Source organism: Desmodus rotundus, chromosome 7, assembly GCF_022682495.2.
Source record: "Desmodus rotundus isolate HL8 chromosome 7, HLdesRot8A.1, whole genome shotgun sequence".
Lineage (NCBI taxonomy): Eukaryota > Metazoa > Chordata > Mammalia > Chiroptera > Phyllostomidae > Desmodus > Desmodus rotundus.
The window spans coordinates 35,274,592-35,290,752 of record NC_071393.1 but is presented as its reverse complement, the minus strand read 5'-3'; the positions used below and the strand labels follow the sequence as shown (position 1 = coordinate 35,290,752).

The window sequence follows — 16,161 nt, the reverse complement described above, 5'->3', positions numbered from 1 at the left end:
ATATTTGGTCCACGCCTGTGTCAGGTCACGCAGCCCCAGAGCCGCCCGGCTTTCCTGGCTGGCTGCCTTCGAAGCTGTCCCCGCCCATGCGATGTAGGATGATGTTCAGGCAGAAAAAGCCTATTTGCGTGTCTAACTCGACCTGTCCCCGACTAACCACATCACATGCTGTGCTCCCCAACCCAGCTAATGGCAGGGGCCACCCACCTGCTGGCCCAGGCCAGAAAATAGCCTCATCCTGCCTGACCCCTTACCTCCACTGCAGGCAGGCGCCACCTCATACATTACACAAACATTTACAAATGCCATGTGCCACCACTGTCCTGGACACTGGCAACTGACATGAAAGTGAACAAACTCAACCTCCTGCTCACCTGGAACTTACATATTATTCTGGTTGGGGGCGGTGGGGGTGTTGGGGGACAGATAATGCACAGAGAATACCAGAGGGCGACAAGCGCTACAGAGAAAAACGAAGCAGAGAAAGGAAGGGGCGAGGAATCACGTGGGGGCGGACTGCATTGCACACCAGGGCCGTCAGAGAAGTCTTCATTGAAAACGGCACTGAGCATGAAGTGCGGAATCACGGTCCCAGGCACACGGACACCGGGAAGAAGAGAGCACCTGGCAGGGGCAAGAGCAAGTTCAAAGGCGCCCCCCCCCCCACACACACACAGAGGTTCCTGAGGGAGGGAGCAGTGCCAGGGGCAGAGTGGTTTTGTGACTGGGGAGTTCTGCTGGGATTTCGTGGCCCCAGGGGATGGGATGCCCATGGGGGACATCCCTGTGCCAGATGTGGGGAGCACTCTATTGAGACACGTGGGGCTTCCTCTGTGTGAGGAGACACTGTGAAGCCCGAGTCCACGAAGGCCACTCTGGCTGCTGCACTGGGAATAGACAAACACGCGTTTCTCCACCCCGACATCTGTCCGGCCCCTCTGCCGCAGTCTCGTCTCTCGGTCCTCACCCTCTCAGTCCTCACTCTCAGTCCTCACCTGGCTCCCTACAGTACTAACAGCCTTCAAGCCTAGTTCCCATTGGCCTTTTACTCTGCAATTCTTCCTCCTCCCTGTCGCATCTGAAGTGGTCTTTTCAAAAATGCAAACTATCCGTCACCACCTTGCCCCTTCAGTAGCTCCCGTCTCAATACAAAGTAGAATCTTTAGCAGAACCCACAGGCCTACCTGCCTCTACTTCTAACCGCCTCTACTTTAAGTCTCAGCAAAAACATTACTTCCTCTGGGATGCTCCCTGAACCCTCTGCATAGCAAGTTAGGTATCTCCTGGTCTGCTTCCAACACTTCTCCATGGTCATTCTCAAAACACTTGACCCTTGCTATGACCCCAGCCCAACCTGTCGTCACTCCTTCCTCCATGCCCGAGCACAGAAAACCAGCCTGTGGGTAATTGATCTGACAAGCCAAGTCCTGGAAAGATATTAATGACTGGTAAACCCAGCTGTTTTATGGACGGGGCAAATGAGCAGGATGACGTTGAGCCCAAAGTACTGATGCTATAATGGTGGAATGTAGGCAACAGAACGGGCAGGAGAGGAGGGAGTTACTGCTTGTCTTCCAGCTCATCCAGCACTGTTTCATTCATTCCATCCTCTAGCTCAGCCTGCGGAGCTTCATGTTACCTAAGAGGGGTCTGTCCTTCAATCCGAGTTTGAACTAGAGCCACAGAAATAGAAAGAAGCTGTGTGGAGGCCATGGCAAGGAGGTGGGGAGCAAGGCACTTCCAGACCCCTCCTCCTGCTCTGCGGCGCAGCCTGTCCTTTGGCTCCCCAGAGCCCCCACCTGAAGATGCCCAGGCGATGCACTCTTCTGGGCTGGGAGACCGTCTGCTGGGGCACCTGACCAGGGACCCAAAAACCCCCTTTGTATGATAGAAGAGGCATTTGTTTGCTCACATTCTCTAAGGGACTCTTGACTCCAAAGAAATTCATTAGCTAATTAAACCAATTCATTTCCTACTAGGCCCAAGGACACATGGCAAGTCAAACCAGAGCCTGGAGCTCTAACCCATGGCTTCCAGGCCATGATTTATTGTCCTGAACCACCAGCAAAGCCCCAGGAAGCCAAAAAGGGACAGACAGCCTCAGCAGCTGGGTCAGGGCTCCCATCTCCCTATACTCCTGGAGAGGCTGGTGCAATGAGGGCTCACGGAGGCCGTACACTTCTCACCAAGTCCAGTCTCCACAGAAGAGCTCCCTAGATGGAGGGGACGCTCAGGAGCACTGGGCAAAGAAAGAGGAAGACAGGCAGGAGGCTAGGGAACCTTGGCCAGGAGCTGAACAGCCAATCCTGGGTCAAAGTTTGCATGCCTTTGCGTGAGAAGCTCTTTGGCTGATTCCCTAACGATCGATACCAGGAACACAAAGGCAGGGGGCAGTGGGAAGCAGAGAGGGCCCTGGGCTGAAGGGATAGAGTCCACTGCTGAGGGGCTTGGCCCAGCAGAGTGATCCAGCTTAGAGTCTTCAGTCAGCACTGTTGAGAAGTATGTGGCAGGGAGATGGGGAGAAAGCAAGACAAACCTCTACCCCATGGTGGAGAGCAGGAGCCACACCCTAAACACAGCCTATGTTGAATCTGGAAATGTTACAGGAGCTGTGAGAAGCTGGGGTGAGGTGGGGGGCAGGTAAAGGGACTGTGGAGAGTGGGGGACTGTAGAAAGGTCACAGAGTGTAAGGATTATAGGAAGCGCATTTCTGGCAAAAGGACAGGATATGACAAGAACAAAGCATGGGAGTGGGAGGCTGGAGTGAGGCTATTTGAGAAGAGCACAGTTTGAGTGGGTATGTACAACTGAGACTTCACCCCCCCTAGCCACGCTTCACCCCACTCAAGATCTGAAGCCCCAGTGCCTCCCCTCTCCTACCTATGCCCAGAGAGCCAAAGAGGTTTCGTTTGCAGGACCCAGGGTTCAGATGGGGCCGTCCCCTTCCCCAACACCAGCTCCCTGCCTCTTGGCTGCTATAGTCCGGGTGACAATATTTCCCGAAGGTAGACTTGGTCTAAGCCTATTGTCCTAGTGTAAGTGTTACAAGCGCCCCTTCTCACTTTCAGAAGAGTCCTGTCTTGAACAGTAAGTTATATGGCCATGCCGGTGACCGTGAGCGTCCGAGGAGTGCTGTGTGCCCAGCACACACTCTCTCTTCTGGCATCACCTCCCCTGTTCCTTCCCCCACCCCCACCCTCAGCCAATAGGTTTGACGGAGCTGATCGCACTCCAGGCTACCAGGCTGGCTCATGGCCCAGGCCAGGCCATGAGAACCCGACAAGAGTTTCTCTGAAGTCTTTGGAAAAGAGAGGTTCTCTTTCTGCCAGGGTAGGTAAGCTAATTTGAAACAAGTCTGGGCCGTTTTTAAAGAAAGTCTACTTTAGAACGATGTCCACCCAGGGGAAAGCCGAACAGGGAGGTGAGGAGAGGGACAGAGGGAAAGAGTCGATGACATTGAGCGCCTGCACCCAGTTATTCCTAAGGTCAGTGAAGTTTGCCCGCAGAGCATCTCTGCTATACAACTCAGAGTCACCACCACTCCCCCGCACCCCCCCCTCCTCCTTTCCCCGCTTCCTGCTCTTCTTCATCTCTTCCTCTCTTTTCTTCTTCATCTCCCTGTTCTAGTAGGAGCTGGATTTGGGCACTTGCAACTGAAAGGGTTATAACCAACACCTGCGGGCCAGAGAGGCTTACCCTGTAGTGCTCTGTGAGTAATTAAAGCTCGGCCCCTGAGATAGCCCCAAGAAGGCCTGGGCAGGTTGAACAGAAGCCCAGGGAAGTTACTCTTGTCTGAAGGCCTCCCACTGGTCTGCCCCAGATAGTCTCCCATCAGCACCACTATGGGAGGCTGGTTGGCTGGTGAGCTCCTGGGCGGAGCAGAGCTTATCAGACGTCAAAGTGCTGGGAGCAAAGCTTGCCCCCTGCACACACCGGGGGCTCCTTGGATGGGGGATGCCCAGAAAGAAAGCAGCTGTTGCCAAGTTCCTGGTGCCTCATCTGCTCTCCCAGCTCCTAGCTGAGGAAGAGATGCCATCTCTTCCCCAAGTTCAGGATGGGCCAAGTCAAAGTTTTCAGAAGGAAGTTTATGAGGAATCTCAGAGGAAACAGGCCTCACAATAGCCTGCAAGGCCCTTCCATATGTGGCTCCCACGACCTCTCTGACCTCCTCGCCTGTTATTCTGTCTTCCCCAGGCTCACTGCTCTCCAGGCACAAATATCTCCTTGATGTTCCTGAGACGCTCCAAGCAAATCCCTGCCTGTCTCTGTCAGGGTCAGTCCCTCAAATTGGGTTATTAAGGAGAGCTTAATAAAGGGACCATTTACAAAGGTATGGGAAAGGTTTAGAGAAGCCAATGAAGGACAATGCGGCCCCACAGGGTTAGACGTAGCAAGAGAAAGGAGTAGAAAGCCGAACCCAGAGAAGGTGGCCGTAGAGACGCTATAGAGGAGAGCTGTGGCCTTCAGCAGAGAGTTGCAGCTAGCCTGCAAAGGCCCTCCGGGGAGAGAGCAGAGCCCACTCTGACCTCACCCCATTCATGTCCCACTGGTGCCTTCTCCAGACTGAACCTAACTAGAAGTCAAAGGGCAAGGAGCCCATTACCATAATCCAGAATAGTCAGCCCTCCATGACTGAGAGTAGAGAGGGGTAGACAGTGAGTCTGGAGAGGCGAGTGGAAGCCATCTAGTACTCCACCTCAGGACCTTTGCGCTTGCTGTCTCCTCCACCTGGAAAGTCTCCATTCCCAAATCCTCATGTCTTACTTCCTCAAATACCTTCTTTTCAGTATGCCTTCCTTGGACATCCTGTGTAAAACTGTTACCCTGACTCACAGTCTCTATCCCTTTTCGCTACTTGACCTTTATCTGTAGCCCTTATGAACTTCAAACGTACTATGTATTTCACTTATTTTTTATATTGTGTATGCTCTATAACCCTCAAAGAGAATGTAAGCTCCAGCAGAGCAGGGACTTGTCTGTTTTGATCCATTCTTCATCAATAGCAAACTGGTACATTGTGGATGCTAAATGAATATTTGTTAAATGAGTGCATGGAAACACGTTGAACTCCCAAATAGGAAAATGCACTGGGTTTGAAACGGCAGACGCTTGCGGAGATTCTGGGTTTGGGTATGCAGGGCACCAGGCCCACACTGGCCAGCTGAACGGATGGATCCCTAGCTAAGTACGCGTTGGTCGTTTTGTTGTCGGAGGACAGGCCATCAATCGGTCACAGTCCTGCCTCAAGAAGCTCACCTCAGCCTGGCCCAGCTCAGGCATCCTACCTCATGCCACCGTCACTTCTGTCCAGGGCCAGCACCTCAGCTAGGCCTCACTGCCCACCACATGGCCTCGATCAATAGAAGTCCCCAACTTCTTTCAATTTCAAAGCCGCCTGGTTCCTCTCAACAGGCCACAGCCCCTCTTTCCCCAGTCCGGCCCCACCACAACAATCAGCCAACAGCAGGTTTTGTGACCGCTCTCAGCGGAGAGGGCTCACAGGATTGGGATAGAAGACCTCCATGGGTGGGTAGGTGGGAAGGGCTGTAAAGATGCAGACCTTGGAACACTGCTGGGAGAAGCGGGGAGGAGTGGCCAGAGGTTCTGGACAGGCTCTGGGTAGAGAGGGCAGTGGAGATGAAGGCAGGCCTTTTTTCCCCTTTTTTTCTCCTCTTTCTTCTATAGTATCAGATGGGATTAATTTAGGCCTATATTATATATCAAAGCTTGACTGATAGCTCTGCTCAGAGTCTGCTCAGGTTGGCAGTGTCTTCATTGCTGGGGAAGCGTTTGCCAGGCCGGTGCGTTATGAAAGCAGGGCTGTGGGGGAATGTCGACCTTCTGAAGGGCACGTTCAGGGCCATGCTAACGTTCCCACGTACAGGCGCCCTTTTGTACATGGAACACAGGAGTTTGCTAATAGGGAAGGTCCTTGTCCTCTCACCAAAGCAGGGCCCCCGAGGAAGCTACTTGCTCAGCCAAATGCCCCTGCCGAGGAGGTGGGGTCATTGAGACCTATCAGCATATAGCCTGATTGCCTCCCCCCACCCCCAGCCAGTGACGGGCCACTCCAACAACTGAGGGACTGTCCCAAACGCTCCACCACTTGTAGACACCTAATACCCATCCCCTCACCTTGATTTTTCCTTCTTCCCAACCCTCTCTCCCTCCTCCCCAATTTTGACCAGGTATCCTCCAAATTCATTACCAGAGCTATGTGCTTTGTGGAAGTGTGTCCCCAGCCTCAGGGAGTGGGTTCTGGCTGGTCTGAACCCGTCACTGTGGCCCCAGTTGCCTTGTTGGTGACTGGATTAAACTTGGCTCTGTGACAGGATTCTGGCCAAGGATATGTAGGAGCTGTCTGGTGCGACGGCTTTTAGGAAAGGTTTCTTTACTCATAAAAGGGGTACACGGCACGAGACACACTCTTGTCCCTCTGGCCCTTGTCACGTCTGGATGTGTTGGCCAAAACTGCAGCAGCCATAAGGGAGCCAGCCTAGAAGAAATGCTGACCTTCCAAAAATGGTGGAGCAGAAATTTCCAAAGAACCAGTTTATTATCTAGGGTCCTCACAGGAAATACGACCCATTCCAGCTGGTCATTGAGGAGAGTTTAATAAGGGGACTATTTACAAAGGTGTGGGCAGCATATGGAGAAACCAAGACAAGACAGTGTGGTACCATATGCCTAGTAACAGAGAGGAGCCCTCACTGTCTTGGGCTTGAAGGGGCAAGAGAAAGAAACTGTTTCTGGGACCCTGAGAGAGAGAGACTGTGAGGAGAGGACAGCTGCCTGGCGGGAGCTGTGGCCTACCACAGTAACTTTGGAGGGAGGGTCTGGAGAAAAAATACCCCACACTTACTCTCCTCCCCATTTCCATCTCATGCCAATGCCTTCCATTGCCTGAACCCAACAAGCAGCCAGAGGACGGGGGACCCCCTGGACACAGTCTGCCGAGGTCAGCGTCTCAGTGCACAGAGCAGGGCAGAGAAGCAGGGGGAGCAGGTCTGCAGGACAACGAGGGTTTGCAGCATAACCTGGGTCTGCAATGACCGCTTCCATCCATCTGCCTGCTGGTTGTAAGCCTTCCCTGTGAGAGCAGGGCCTGCCTTACTCACTGTTGTGAGTTTCCTCCCAGAACAGTGGCTGGCAGCATAATTAATGCTCAGAGACGATGGTTGAACACCCAGGACATGGCAGACACTTTACTAAAAATTGAGTGAATGGAAATGCAGTTTACCTCCAGTTGCTCATGGTCTAGAAGAGAGCATGAAACCAAGGCAGTACCACACGGTGGCAAGAGAGAGCTAGACCAGAGGGGGAAGGTCTGATCCAGAGTAGCAGTGAGGACACTCAGGAGGAGGCGGGCCTGGAGCGGAGTCTTGGAGATTACGCTTTAATGGAGAGACGAGAACATTCTGTCATTGGTGCGTTGTTGTACTGCCACACGAGTTCGCACTTCCAACCCGGACGCGATGCGTTTCCTTCAGGGTGGTTATCGGATGGGGAAGCAGTGGTTGGGAAGAGAGTCAGGGTGTTCCGGGAAGAGGGAGCAGCATGTCTGGGTGCACGAAGGCAGAAAACTAGAACTATAAGATGTTCGCTGTGATAGGTGGGAAATATGCATGAAAGGGAGGAAGGAGTGAGGTGGGAGATAAGATGAGAGGAGGAGGAACTGGCTCACGCGCTGAGCTGAGGAGTCTGAACTTGGTTTTGAATGCAGTTTCGGAAAGTTCGCGTGGGCGGCAGTGTAGAGCACTGGAGGAAGGAGTCGGGAAGGGAGAGTAGAGCTGTGCTGACCCAAACACTAGCCAGTAGCCACGAGAAGCTACTTGAATTTAAAAAGAAATAGAATTAAAAATTCAGTATCTCGGTTGCACTCGCCGCATTTCAAATATTCAACAACCACATGTAGCCCCGACGTAGAACATCTCTGCCATTACGGGAGGTTATATTGGACAACGCTGGCCTGGAGGCGATGGAACCAGGTGGGAGGTTCCTGCAAAAGTCCCGGAGGGAAGTGAGAATCTGAGAAGCTGAGTCTTTCCGAGGCAGTGCCACAGCAATGGAGAGAAGGGGTAAGACTCAGGAAGCATGTAGGAGGTAGAATCTGGAGAGTTTGCTGGGAGGTGACTGAGAGAAGCAATCTTCGAGGATTCCCAGGTTTCTGGCTGGCGTGAAGACCCAGAGGGCAGGTATTTGAGCAAGGAAGCAACCTGAACCATTTGGCCATATTGAGGGTACAGTGGTAGGAGGCCTCTGGGCGGACACGTCCTATGGTGATTGGACGTCCAGGACTGAAGCTCCAGGTCCTTATTTAGTAGATTGTGAGGCTCCCAGCTCTGATTATTCACCTGTGCTTCCCACAGCACCTGTGTTCACAATCATCCTTCCTCTCTGCCAGGTCTGGGCACAGAGATGAATGGGTCTCTGCCTCTGCCCTCAAGGGGCCCTCCGACTGGATCTGAGTTTGGGCAGCCCAGGACTAGAGCTCTGTTTGGCCAGAGCTGTGGCAGAGGTGAGAAGGGAACGGTGAGGGGCTCAGAGGAGGACTCACCCCACAGGGAGCAAGGAAGGGCTGCTGGTTGCTGCCTTCTGACCATCTCGGACTCCCTTCACTTGGCTTTGTGAGATGAGAGCTCCTCCTTTCTGCCCCAGGGGGAGGACAGAACTGCTATCGGACCTCTTACCACGCAACAGCCCTTCACCTTAAAGCTCACACCCACACACACCTTCACGGAGGCTCACAGGTAGCTGGCATTTGTCATGCCTACTCTCTCTCTCTTCTTTCTATAGATACACAGATACATGTACATTTTAAACAGAACCCTTTAAAACTATGTTGCAGAAATTATGGCACTTTACCTTCAAATACCACAGCATTAATCTCCTAACAAGATCTCCTAAAATATTCTCCCACATAACCACGATATGACGTTCGCACTGAAGGGGATTCATTCCAGAATATATCATCTCCAGTCCTTGTTCATGCGTCTTCAGTTGTCCCCAAAATGTCTTTTAAAATTTTTACTTATTTTTAGAGAGATAGGAAGGGAGGGAGAAAGAGAGGGAGAGAAATGTCGCAAGCAGGGACCTGGACCGAAACCCAGGCACGTGCCCTGACTGGGAATCAAACCAGTGACCTTTCGGTTCGAAAGCCAGTGCTCTATCCACTGAGCCACACCAGCCATGGCAATTAAAAACTATTTTTAAATTCAGGGTCCAATAGAGGTTCACATATTGCATTTGTTTATGTCGCTTTAGTCTCTTTGTTTAGAAAGTGTCCTTGTCTTTTTTTTTTTTTAAATGACATTGACCATTTTAAAGGGTGTGAGCCAGTTGCCATGAGGAACAGCCCACAGCATGGATTTTCTTCAGTCACTTTTACCATCTCTTACCAGCAAGGAGGAGGGGGAGGGCATCTCTTTAGAAAGCAGGATCCTCCTCGCCATCCTTAGTTCCAGATCGGGGACTTGAGCTGGAACTCACAGGGGGCTGGAACACTCCTATTCCTGATCTGGGTCTGAGGGCTGTTGGAAGGGTACTACAGAGCACCCTTCTGGAGAGGAGCAGTGAGCCTCCGGACCAGCCCGGACCGAGTGCCCAGGCAGGGTCCTTCACCAGGGGCGCAGCGGACAGGAGGCTGGGCTAGTCCAGAGGCCTCTCGCTCCCAGCACCCTGCCCTGCCCTTGAGAGACATAATCTCCCTGCATCTGGGCCCCTGAAAGGAGCTGGATGTTCCTCCCCAGGAACTCAGCACCTGTTCCTGAAAAGCTGCCCCTGTGCCTGGGTAGTAGGTGGAACCGAGGGATCATGGCTCAAGACCAAGTGTTGAGCCTTCCAACTTTATTCAGTGACCGTGCTATCAGGTGACCAGGAGAGCTGGGTCAACACAGGTGTTTATAAAAGGCACTTTTACCCAGAGCCAGAGCTCTGTACTAGCCTCCACACCCTGCTGATCTCAAGCATCTGCCTCTACAGGTACCTTTCTTGGGCCCATTTCCCAGTCTCCAGGAGCCCCTACTATAAATCCTGGGAACAGTGGAGATAGAGGATGGAGGGTGGATGGGGGGTCGTCAGTTGTGTGCAGGAGGCTTGAGTTCTAGTCCTTGCTGTCTAGCTCCAGACCTCAGTTTCTCCACTTTTTAAATGAGTAGCTTGGACTGGGCCATCCCTAAGGACACTTAGTGTGACTGAAGTAAAGAGATGGGGAGGGTTCCCCCAGGCCCTGGCTGCAGCCCAACAACTTCAGCCTCCAAGACTGGGGTGGGGGTGTCTTCGGAGGAGGTGAGCTTCTTGATCTCGATAAAGACTGCTCTGAGAGAAGGGACTCACAAGCTATTTGCATTAACCCTGGACTAGTCCAGAAGCCTCTCGCTCCCAGCACCCTGCCCTGCCCTTCAGAGAAATAATCTCCCCACATCTGGGACCCTGAAAGGAGCTAGACCCTGAAAGGGAACAGGAACGCAGCACCTGTCCCTGAAGAGCTGCCCCTGGGCCTGGGTAGTAAGTGGAGGAACTTGGCCCCTCGGCCCTTCAGTGTTGCTGGGTGTAAGCAACTCTCTACTCCCTGGGAAAGAGGTGGTATCAGCAGGAAGCCAGCACTGGTGGAACCTCTTTGACACAATGCTCAGCATCCACCCTGCATGCCCTGCTCCCAAGGGGGTGCTTCCCCATTTTGAAGTAGCCACTTAGCCTCAGAATTGGAAACTGAGGTGATGGGGGTGGGGGGTTGGGGTGCTAGGGGAAGACCATGGCTGGGAGTTCAGACACTAAAATTGGGAATCCCAAGGCTCCTTTCCAGCCCTCAGACTCTGTGATGCACCCATGGTAAGCTCCTGGCCCACAGGACCCATGGTTCATGTAACTTAGTCTTTCTGGGATCTGGCTGGGAGCCAAGCACAGAACTTATTGACTGAGTAAGTGAGTGAGTGAATGAATGAATGAATGGCTCCATCTCGATCCTATTTGGTTCCTCTCTCTTCTTCCACTGCAGTTGATAAAGATGTCATTGTCCTGGCCCAGTTCCTTCTCGGCAACTGAGCTTCTCCTGGCCTCCGCCATCTTCTGCCTGGTATTCTGGGTGGTCAGGGCCTGGCAGCCTCAGGTCCCCAAAGGCCTGAAGAGTCCACCAGGGCCCTGGGGCTGGCCCCTGCTCGGACACATCCTGACCTTGAGGAAGAACCCGCACCTGGTGCTGTCGCAGCTGAGCCAGCGTTATGGGGACGTGCTGGAGGTCCGCATTGGCTGCACGCCTGTGCTGGTGCTCAGTGGCCTGGACACCATCCAGCAGGCACTGGTGCGGCAGGGCGACGATTTCAAGGGCCGGCCTGACCTCTACAGCTTCACCTTCATCGGCGATGGCCAGAGCCTGACCTTTAACCCAGACTCTGGACCAGTGTGGGCTGCCCGCCGACGCCTGGCCCAGAATGCCCTGAAGAGTTTCTCCACCGCCTCAGACCCAGCTTCCTCGTCTTCGTGCTACCTGGAGGAACATGTGAGCAAGGAGGCTGAGGCCCTCATTAGCAAGTTCCAGGAGCTGATGGCGGGGGCCGGATGCTTCGACCACTATAACCAGGTGGTGGTGTCAGTGGCCAAAGTCATTGGTGCCATGTGCTTTGGGCAGCGCTTCCCCCACAGCAGTGAGGAGATGCTCAGCCTCGTGAAGAACAGCCATGACTTCGTAGAGACTGCCTCCTCTGGGAACCCCGTGGACTTCTTCCCCATCCTCAAATACCTGCCCAACCCCTCCTTGCAGAGGTTCAAGGCCTTCAACCAGAGGTTCGTGCAGTTCCTGAAGAAGATGACCCATGAGCACTACCAGAACTTTGACAAGGTGAGCCCGGCATGCGGGGAGGGAGGGGCACCCTGCTGGGGCTACGTCTGGCCCCTCTCAGCCAGCCCCAAAGTACAGCTGATGTGCCTCCAAGGCCTAGGATGGCTCGGGACACTGGGACCAGCTGTGTGTGACCTGAAGCCAGTCCTTCTACCCCCTGGGCTCAGTTTCCTCATCCCTACAGCCTCCTTCTCAGAGGAGCTGCTCAAAGCCACAGAGAACCCTGTAATGGGGGGTGGGGGGTGCTGTTACTATGAATAAGAAAGCTTTTGTTCCCAGGAACCTGACCCCTGACAGAGACTAATTCTTAGCTCAGGTGTCACTTTGCTTCCCTGGGACTGGCACCAACCCCCACCTTTGAAATTGGACCTCTGGGGTTATTGGGAGGAAGAATTAGTGGGGCATAAAATGCCACTTTAAGCCCTACCCAGAGCAGATGGCAGCTCCTGCTGGGTGCCTCACCCCCGCTGAGTGGGCGGGAGTGCCAGACAGGATGGGGCAGGGTCCAGCCTTTGGCCTTGGAAGTGCTGGAGTGCCTCTAAACGTGTCATCCCTCAGAACAGTGTCCAGGATATCACAGGCGCCCTGTTCAAGCACTGTGAGGACTCCAGAGCCAGCGGTGGCCTCATCCCCCAGGAGAAGATTGTCAACCTTATCCACGACATTTTTGGGGCCGGTAGGAGCCAGGCCCCTGCCCCTCCATGTATCAGTACCTGCTGTTCACACACAGCATCCGCCGGCCCCCAAGTCCTTCGGACAACTCTGGAAACATATGCCAGATGGTGCGGGACACAGAGACCTGGCCCAGGTTCAGGGTTTGAGCCCAGGTTGTGCCACCGACTCCTCGGGAAACTCGGCCAAGTCCTTCTCCTCCTCTGGGCCTCGGTGTCCCCATCTGAACAGTAAAGGGATCTCTGGCTTATAAGTGTCAGCCCCTGTAATTCTAGCAGCTAATTTTGAAGCCAGTGACTCTAGGTCAGGGGTGGAGAATCAGGGGAGGGAGACAGAGAAAGACAATGCTCGGTACACACGGCGGTTTCTTGTTCCTGTCTTACTTTCTTCCTCGCCCTGCCCCGTGCTGCCCAGGGTTTGACACAATCACAACGGCCATCTCCTGGAGCCTCATGTACCTTGTGACACATCCTGAGATACAGACGAAGATCCAGGAGGAACTAGGTATGCGGAGAGAAGCTTCGGGGCCCCAGGGCGTTTGTTGAATCCGCATAGCTGTTTTGTACTGACTACGTGCAAGCTCTGGGCATACAATGACATCCAGCCTTGTCTGGAAGATGCTGGTGAGGGTCGGTGGGTGTCAGACATGTAAATGGACGTAGAGTGGTACCACATAGACTGATGCTTGGTATCACAGGAGACACAGATCCCACGGAACAGTCACGGCAGCCCCTGAGCCCTGCCTGTACTCTGTGCCCTACAGACACAGTGATTGGGAGGGCGAGGCGGCCCCGGCTCTCCGACAGACCCCAGCTGCCCTATATGGAGGCCTTCATCCTGGAGACCTTCCGACACTCGTCCTTCGTCCCCTTCACCATCCCCCACAGGTGAAGCCCGCCTATTCTGCCCTCCCATCTCTCATCCTCGTCATATTTTCTTCCCCCAGTTTCTCAGCTCGGGGCCCTGGCTGAGACCTCAGCATCTCCTTCCCGACCCTGACGCCAGGTTCCTCACAGACCCTCAGCCTCTAGTCTGTCCCTGTTCAGTCCACACGTGACCAGACTGCCCAGCTCTCAGGAGAAAATCACACTCCTGACTTCAACTCTCACTCACCTCTGCTCACATTCTCTCCCTGCGGGGACCTCAACGCATCCAGACTGGCCTCCCTGTTCTTCACAGGCCTGTTCCCGCCAGCCTCCAATTTTGCTTATGCTGGGCCATCTACTTGCAATGCCTTCTCATCTCTTCTCTGGCTGTCAGAGTCCTATCTCTGCCCAAGGTCAATGCTGACACAAACTTCCCCTCTCCAAGAAGACTTCTTGACTCATCAAGCTGGCGCAGCTTCATTTCTGATGTCTTGTAGATTGTAGAACGTACAGCCACTTGTCCTTGATTATGTCCTGGGATTTTAATAACCTCGAGAGATGGTGGCCCTGGCCAGTGTGGCTCAGTTAGGTGGAGCACCGTCCCGTAACCAGAGAGTTGCAGGTTTGATTCACGGTCAGGGCACCTGCCTAGGCTGTGGGTTCTAGTGTCAGTCCAGGCACATTCAAGAGGCAATCAATCACTGTTTCTCCCTCACACTGATGTTTCTCTCCCTTCCTCTCTCTCTAAAAGCAATGAAAAAAATGTCCTCAGGTAAGGAAAAAGAAAAGAGAGAGACAATGAACACTTCATCTGCCCATTTGTTGGTCTAGTTATTCTGAGGTAAGCGTCCTGAGTCCTCAGCCAGGCTGGAAGCTCCCAGGGTTCCAGAGAATGGCTGAGCGCACCCCTGGGCACAAAGAGAAGTGCAGGAGACACATATGGACGTGGAAAAATAGGAGCCAAAGAAGGGGCAGGACAATTTCCCCTCTTCTGTTCCCCGACATTTCCTCCCAGTGTAGAGTATGAAGCCTGTGGTGGGCAGGCCGTTGGGGTGGCGTGGAGGTAGGGGCAAGAAATACCCAGAGATGTACCCCAGTTTTCCAGCCCCTGAGCCTGACAGAGCCCTCTTCCCTTCTCAGCACAACTAGGGACACAACACTGAATGGCTTCTACATCCCCAAGGAACGCCGTGTCTTCATAAACCAGTGGCATGTCAACCATGACCAGTGAGTGTGCATCCCCCACTAAAAACAATGTACGAAGTCCAGCAGTTGGGAAGGCTGTCTCTCCCTCTAGGAACTGGCTATGTAATAAAGGAATGTGTCTCAGTTGCTACATAACTTTCTCTAAGTAGCACCATTTAGGTCTATGTTTCTCCAACTTTAGTGCCGTAAGAATTAACCAAGAAGAACAAGAAAAAATAATTAACCAGGAGGTTGGTTACAGATTATAGCACCTCATCCCCCAAGATTCCAGTTTGGTAGCGAAGGTGGAGCACTCAGGTGATTTTGGTGTGAATGATTTAGGGACTTCTCTTTGGAAACTTGCACTTCATAAGTAGGAGGACCACAAAAACGGGGATACTTCTGAGTGTGGGGTGCTATCAATAATTACTTCAAAACAATAAGCATAAACTGAGATGTACTCTGGATTCCCCTTTGTTTACTGATTAGAATGAAGACAATTTTATATTAAAAAGCACTATTTTCAAGGTCGATCTCTATCTACTCTTACACTGGTGGTACCAACAGAAGTCTGCTCAGAAACCTTCCCCCAGGACCGCCCTCCTGGGGCCTCCTGGCCCAAAGACCCCAGCTCCTCTGCTCCTCTTGCAGGAAGCAGTGGGGGGACCCATGTGAGTTCCGGCCAGATCGATTCCTCACTGACGATGGCACTGCCATCAACAAAACCTCAAGTGAGAAGGTGATGCTCTTCGGCATGGGCAAGCGCCGGTGCATAGGGGAGGTCCTGGCCAAGGGAGCGGTCTTCCTTTTCCTGGCCATCTTGCTGCAGCGGCTGGAGTTCAGTGTGCCACCAGGTGTGAAAGTGGACCTAACCCCTATCTACGGGCTGACCATGAAGCACACCCACTGTGAGCATGTCCAAGCCAGGCTACGCTTCACCGTCAAGTGAGGAAGACATCGGCATGCTGAGGCAGAAGGAAGGATGGAGGTCAGCTATGGGCCTTGGCCTTTTTTCTTTCCTTCTCTTTTTAAATAACAGCTTTATTGAGATATAATTCATGCAGGAGAAGAAAATTTTTTCCCTTTTCTCTTCCAGGTTCTTTGGCTGGTCAACAATTAAATTGACATAAGACATTAAGCAGAGAAAAACGAATCCAATTTTGTACATACAGGAGCCCATAGAAATACAAGACCCAAAGAAGTGACTAATGCAAGCAGATGTTATACCTTTAAATCAAAGAAAGAATTATTTGTAAAGATTTGACAATACAAAGGAGTTCGGGCTTTGGGTAGCAAATTAATAAAGAAGTAACAAAGTTTGCTTATACAGCCTTCCGAGCCTTGAATTCCCCACCTCTGGTGATAAGGATGACTCCTACACCTCTGATACAGGGAGGGTGTCTTCACACAGGAGGCTAATTTACTGCTTTCAGGGGGAAGAAGGAGGGGCCAAGACTCCTTTTTATATCGGCTGTTTATTACGTAACTTTAATTCAAAATAATCAATATAGCAAAATGGAATATTTTAGGGTGATTTATTCTGCTCCCCATCATTTACATACCGTATAATTCACCCTCTTAAAATGTACAACCCATGGCTTT

The 16,161-nt window shown here is 52.6% G+C and overlaps 1 protein-coding gene across 2 annotated transcripts; it reads left to right on the top strand.

Annotated features, from left to right (window-relative positions):
- Positions 1 to 9,914: 9,914 nt before the first annotated feature.
- CYP1A2 (cytochrome P450 family 1 subfamily A member 2) lies at positions 9,915 to 15,892 on the top strand. 2 transcript variants are annotated; one of them, XM_045192829.2, is made up of 8 exons: positions 9,915 to 9,981; positions 10,997 to 11,836; positions 12,395 to 12,512; positions 12,923 to 13,012; positions 13,206 to 13,395; positions 14,515 to 14,601; positions 15,211 to 15,547; positions 15,656 to 15,892. In XM_045192829.2, exons 2-7 carry the CDS (start codon positions 11,006 to 11,008, stop codon positions 15,506 to 15,508), a joined length of 1,614 nt encoding a protein of 537 aa, XP_045048764.2. In that variant the 5' UTR covers positions 9,915 to 9,981; positions 10,997 to 11,005; the 3' UTR covers positions 15,509 to 15,547; positions 15,656 to 15,892. The 2 variants fall into 2 exon arrangements, with proteins under 2 accessions (XP_045048764.2, XP_024413083.2); XM_024557315.3 differs by having other exon boundaries at positions 13,272 to 13,395; positions 15,656 to 15,889.
- The last annotated feature ends 269 nt before the right edge of the window (positions 15,893 to 16,161 follow it).

Bases quoted from the DNA above. Each gene is read 5' to 3' on its own strand.
- CYP1A2 (XM_045192829.2), top strand. From the start codon at position 11,006: ATGTCATTGTCCTGGCCCAGTTCCTTCTCGGCAACTGAGCTTCTCCTG. The intron at 11,837-12,394 runs GTGAGCCCGGCA...GTCATCCCTCAG, and splicing joins ACTACCAGAACTTTGACAAG to AACAGTGTCCAGGATATCAC. The intron at 13,396-14,514 runs GTGAAGCCCGCC...TTCCCTTCTCAG, and splicing joins CCCTTCACCATCCCCCACAG to CACAACTAGGGACACAACAC.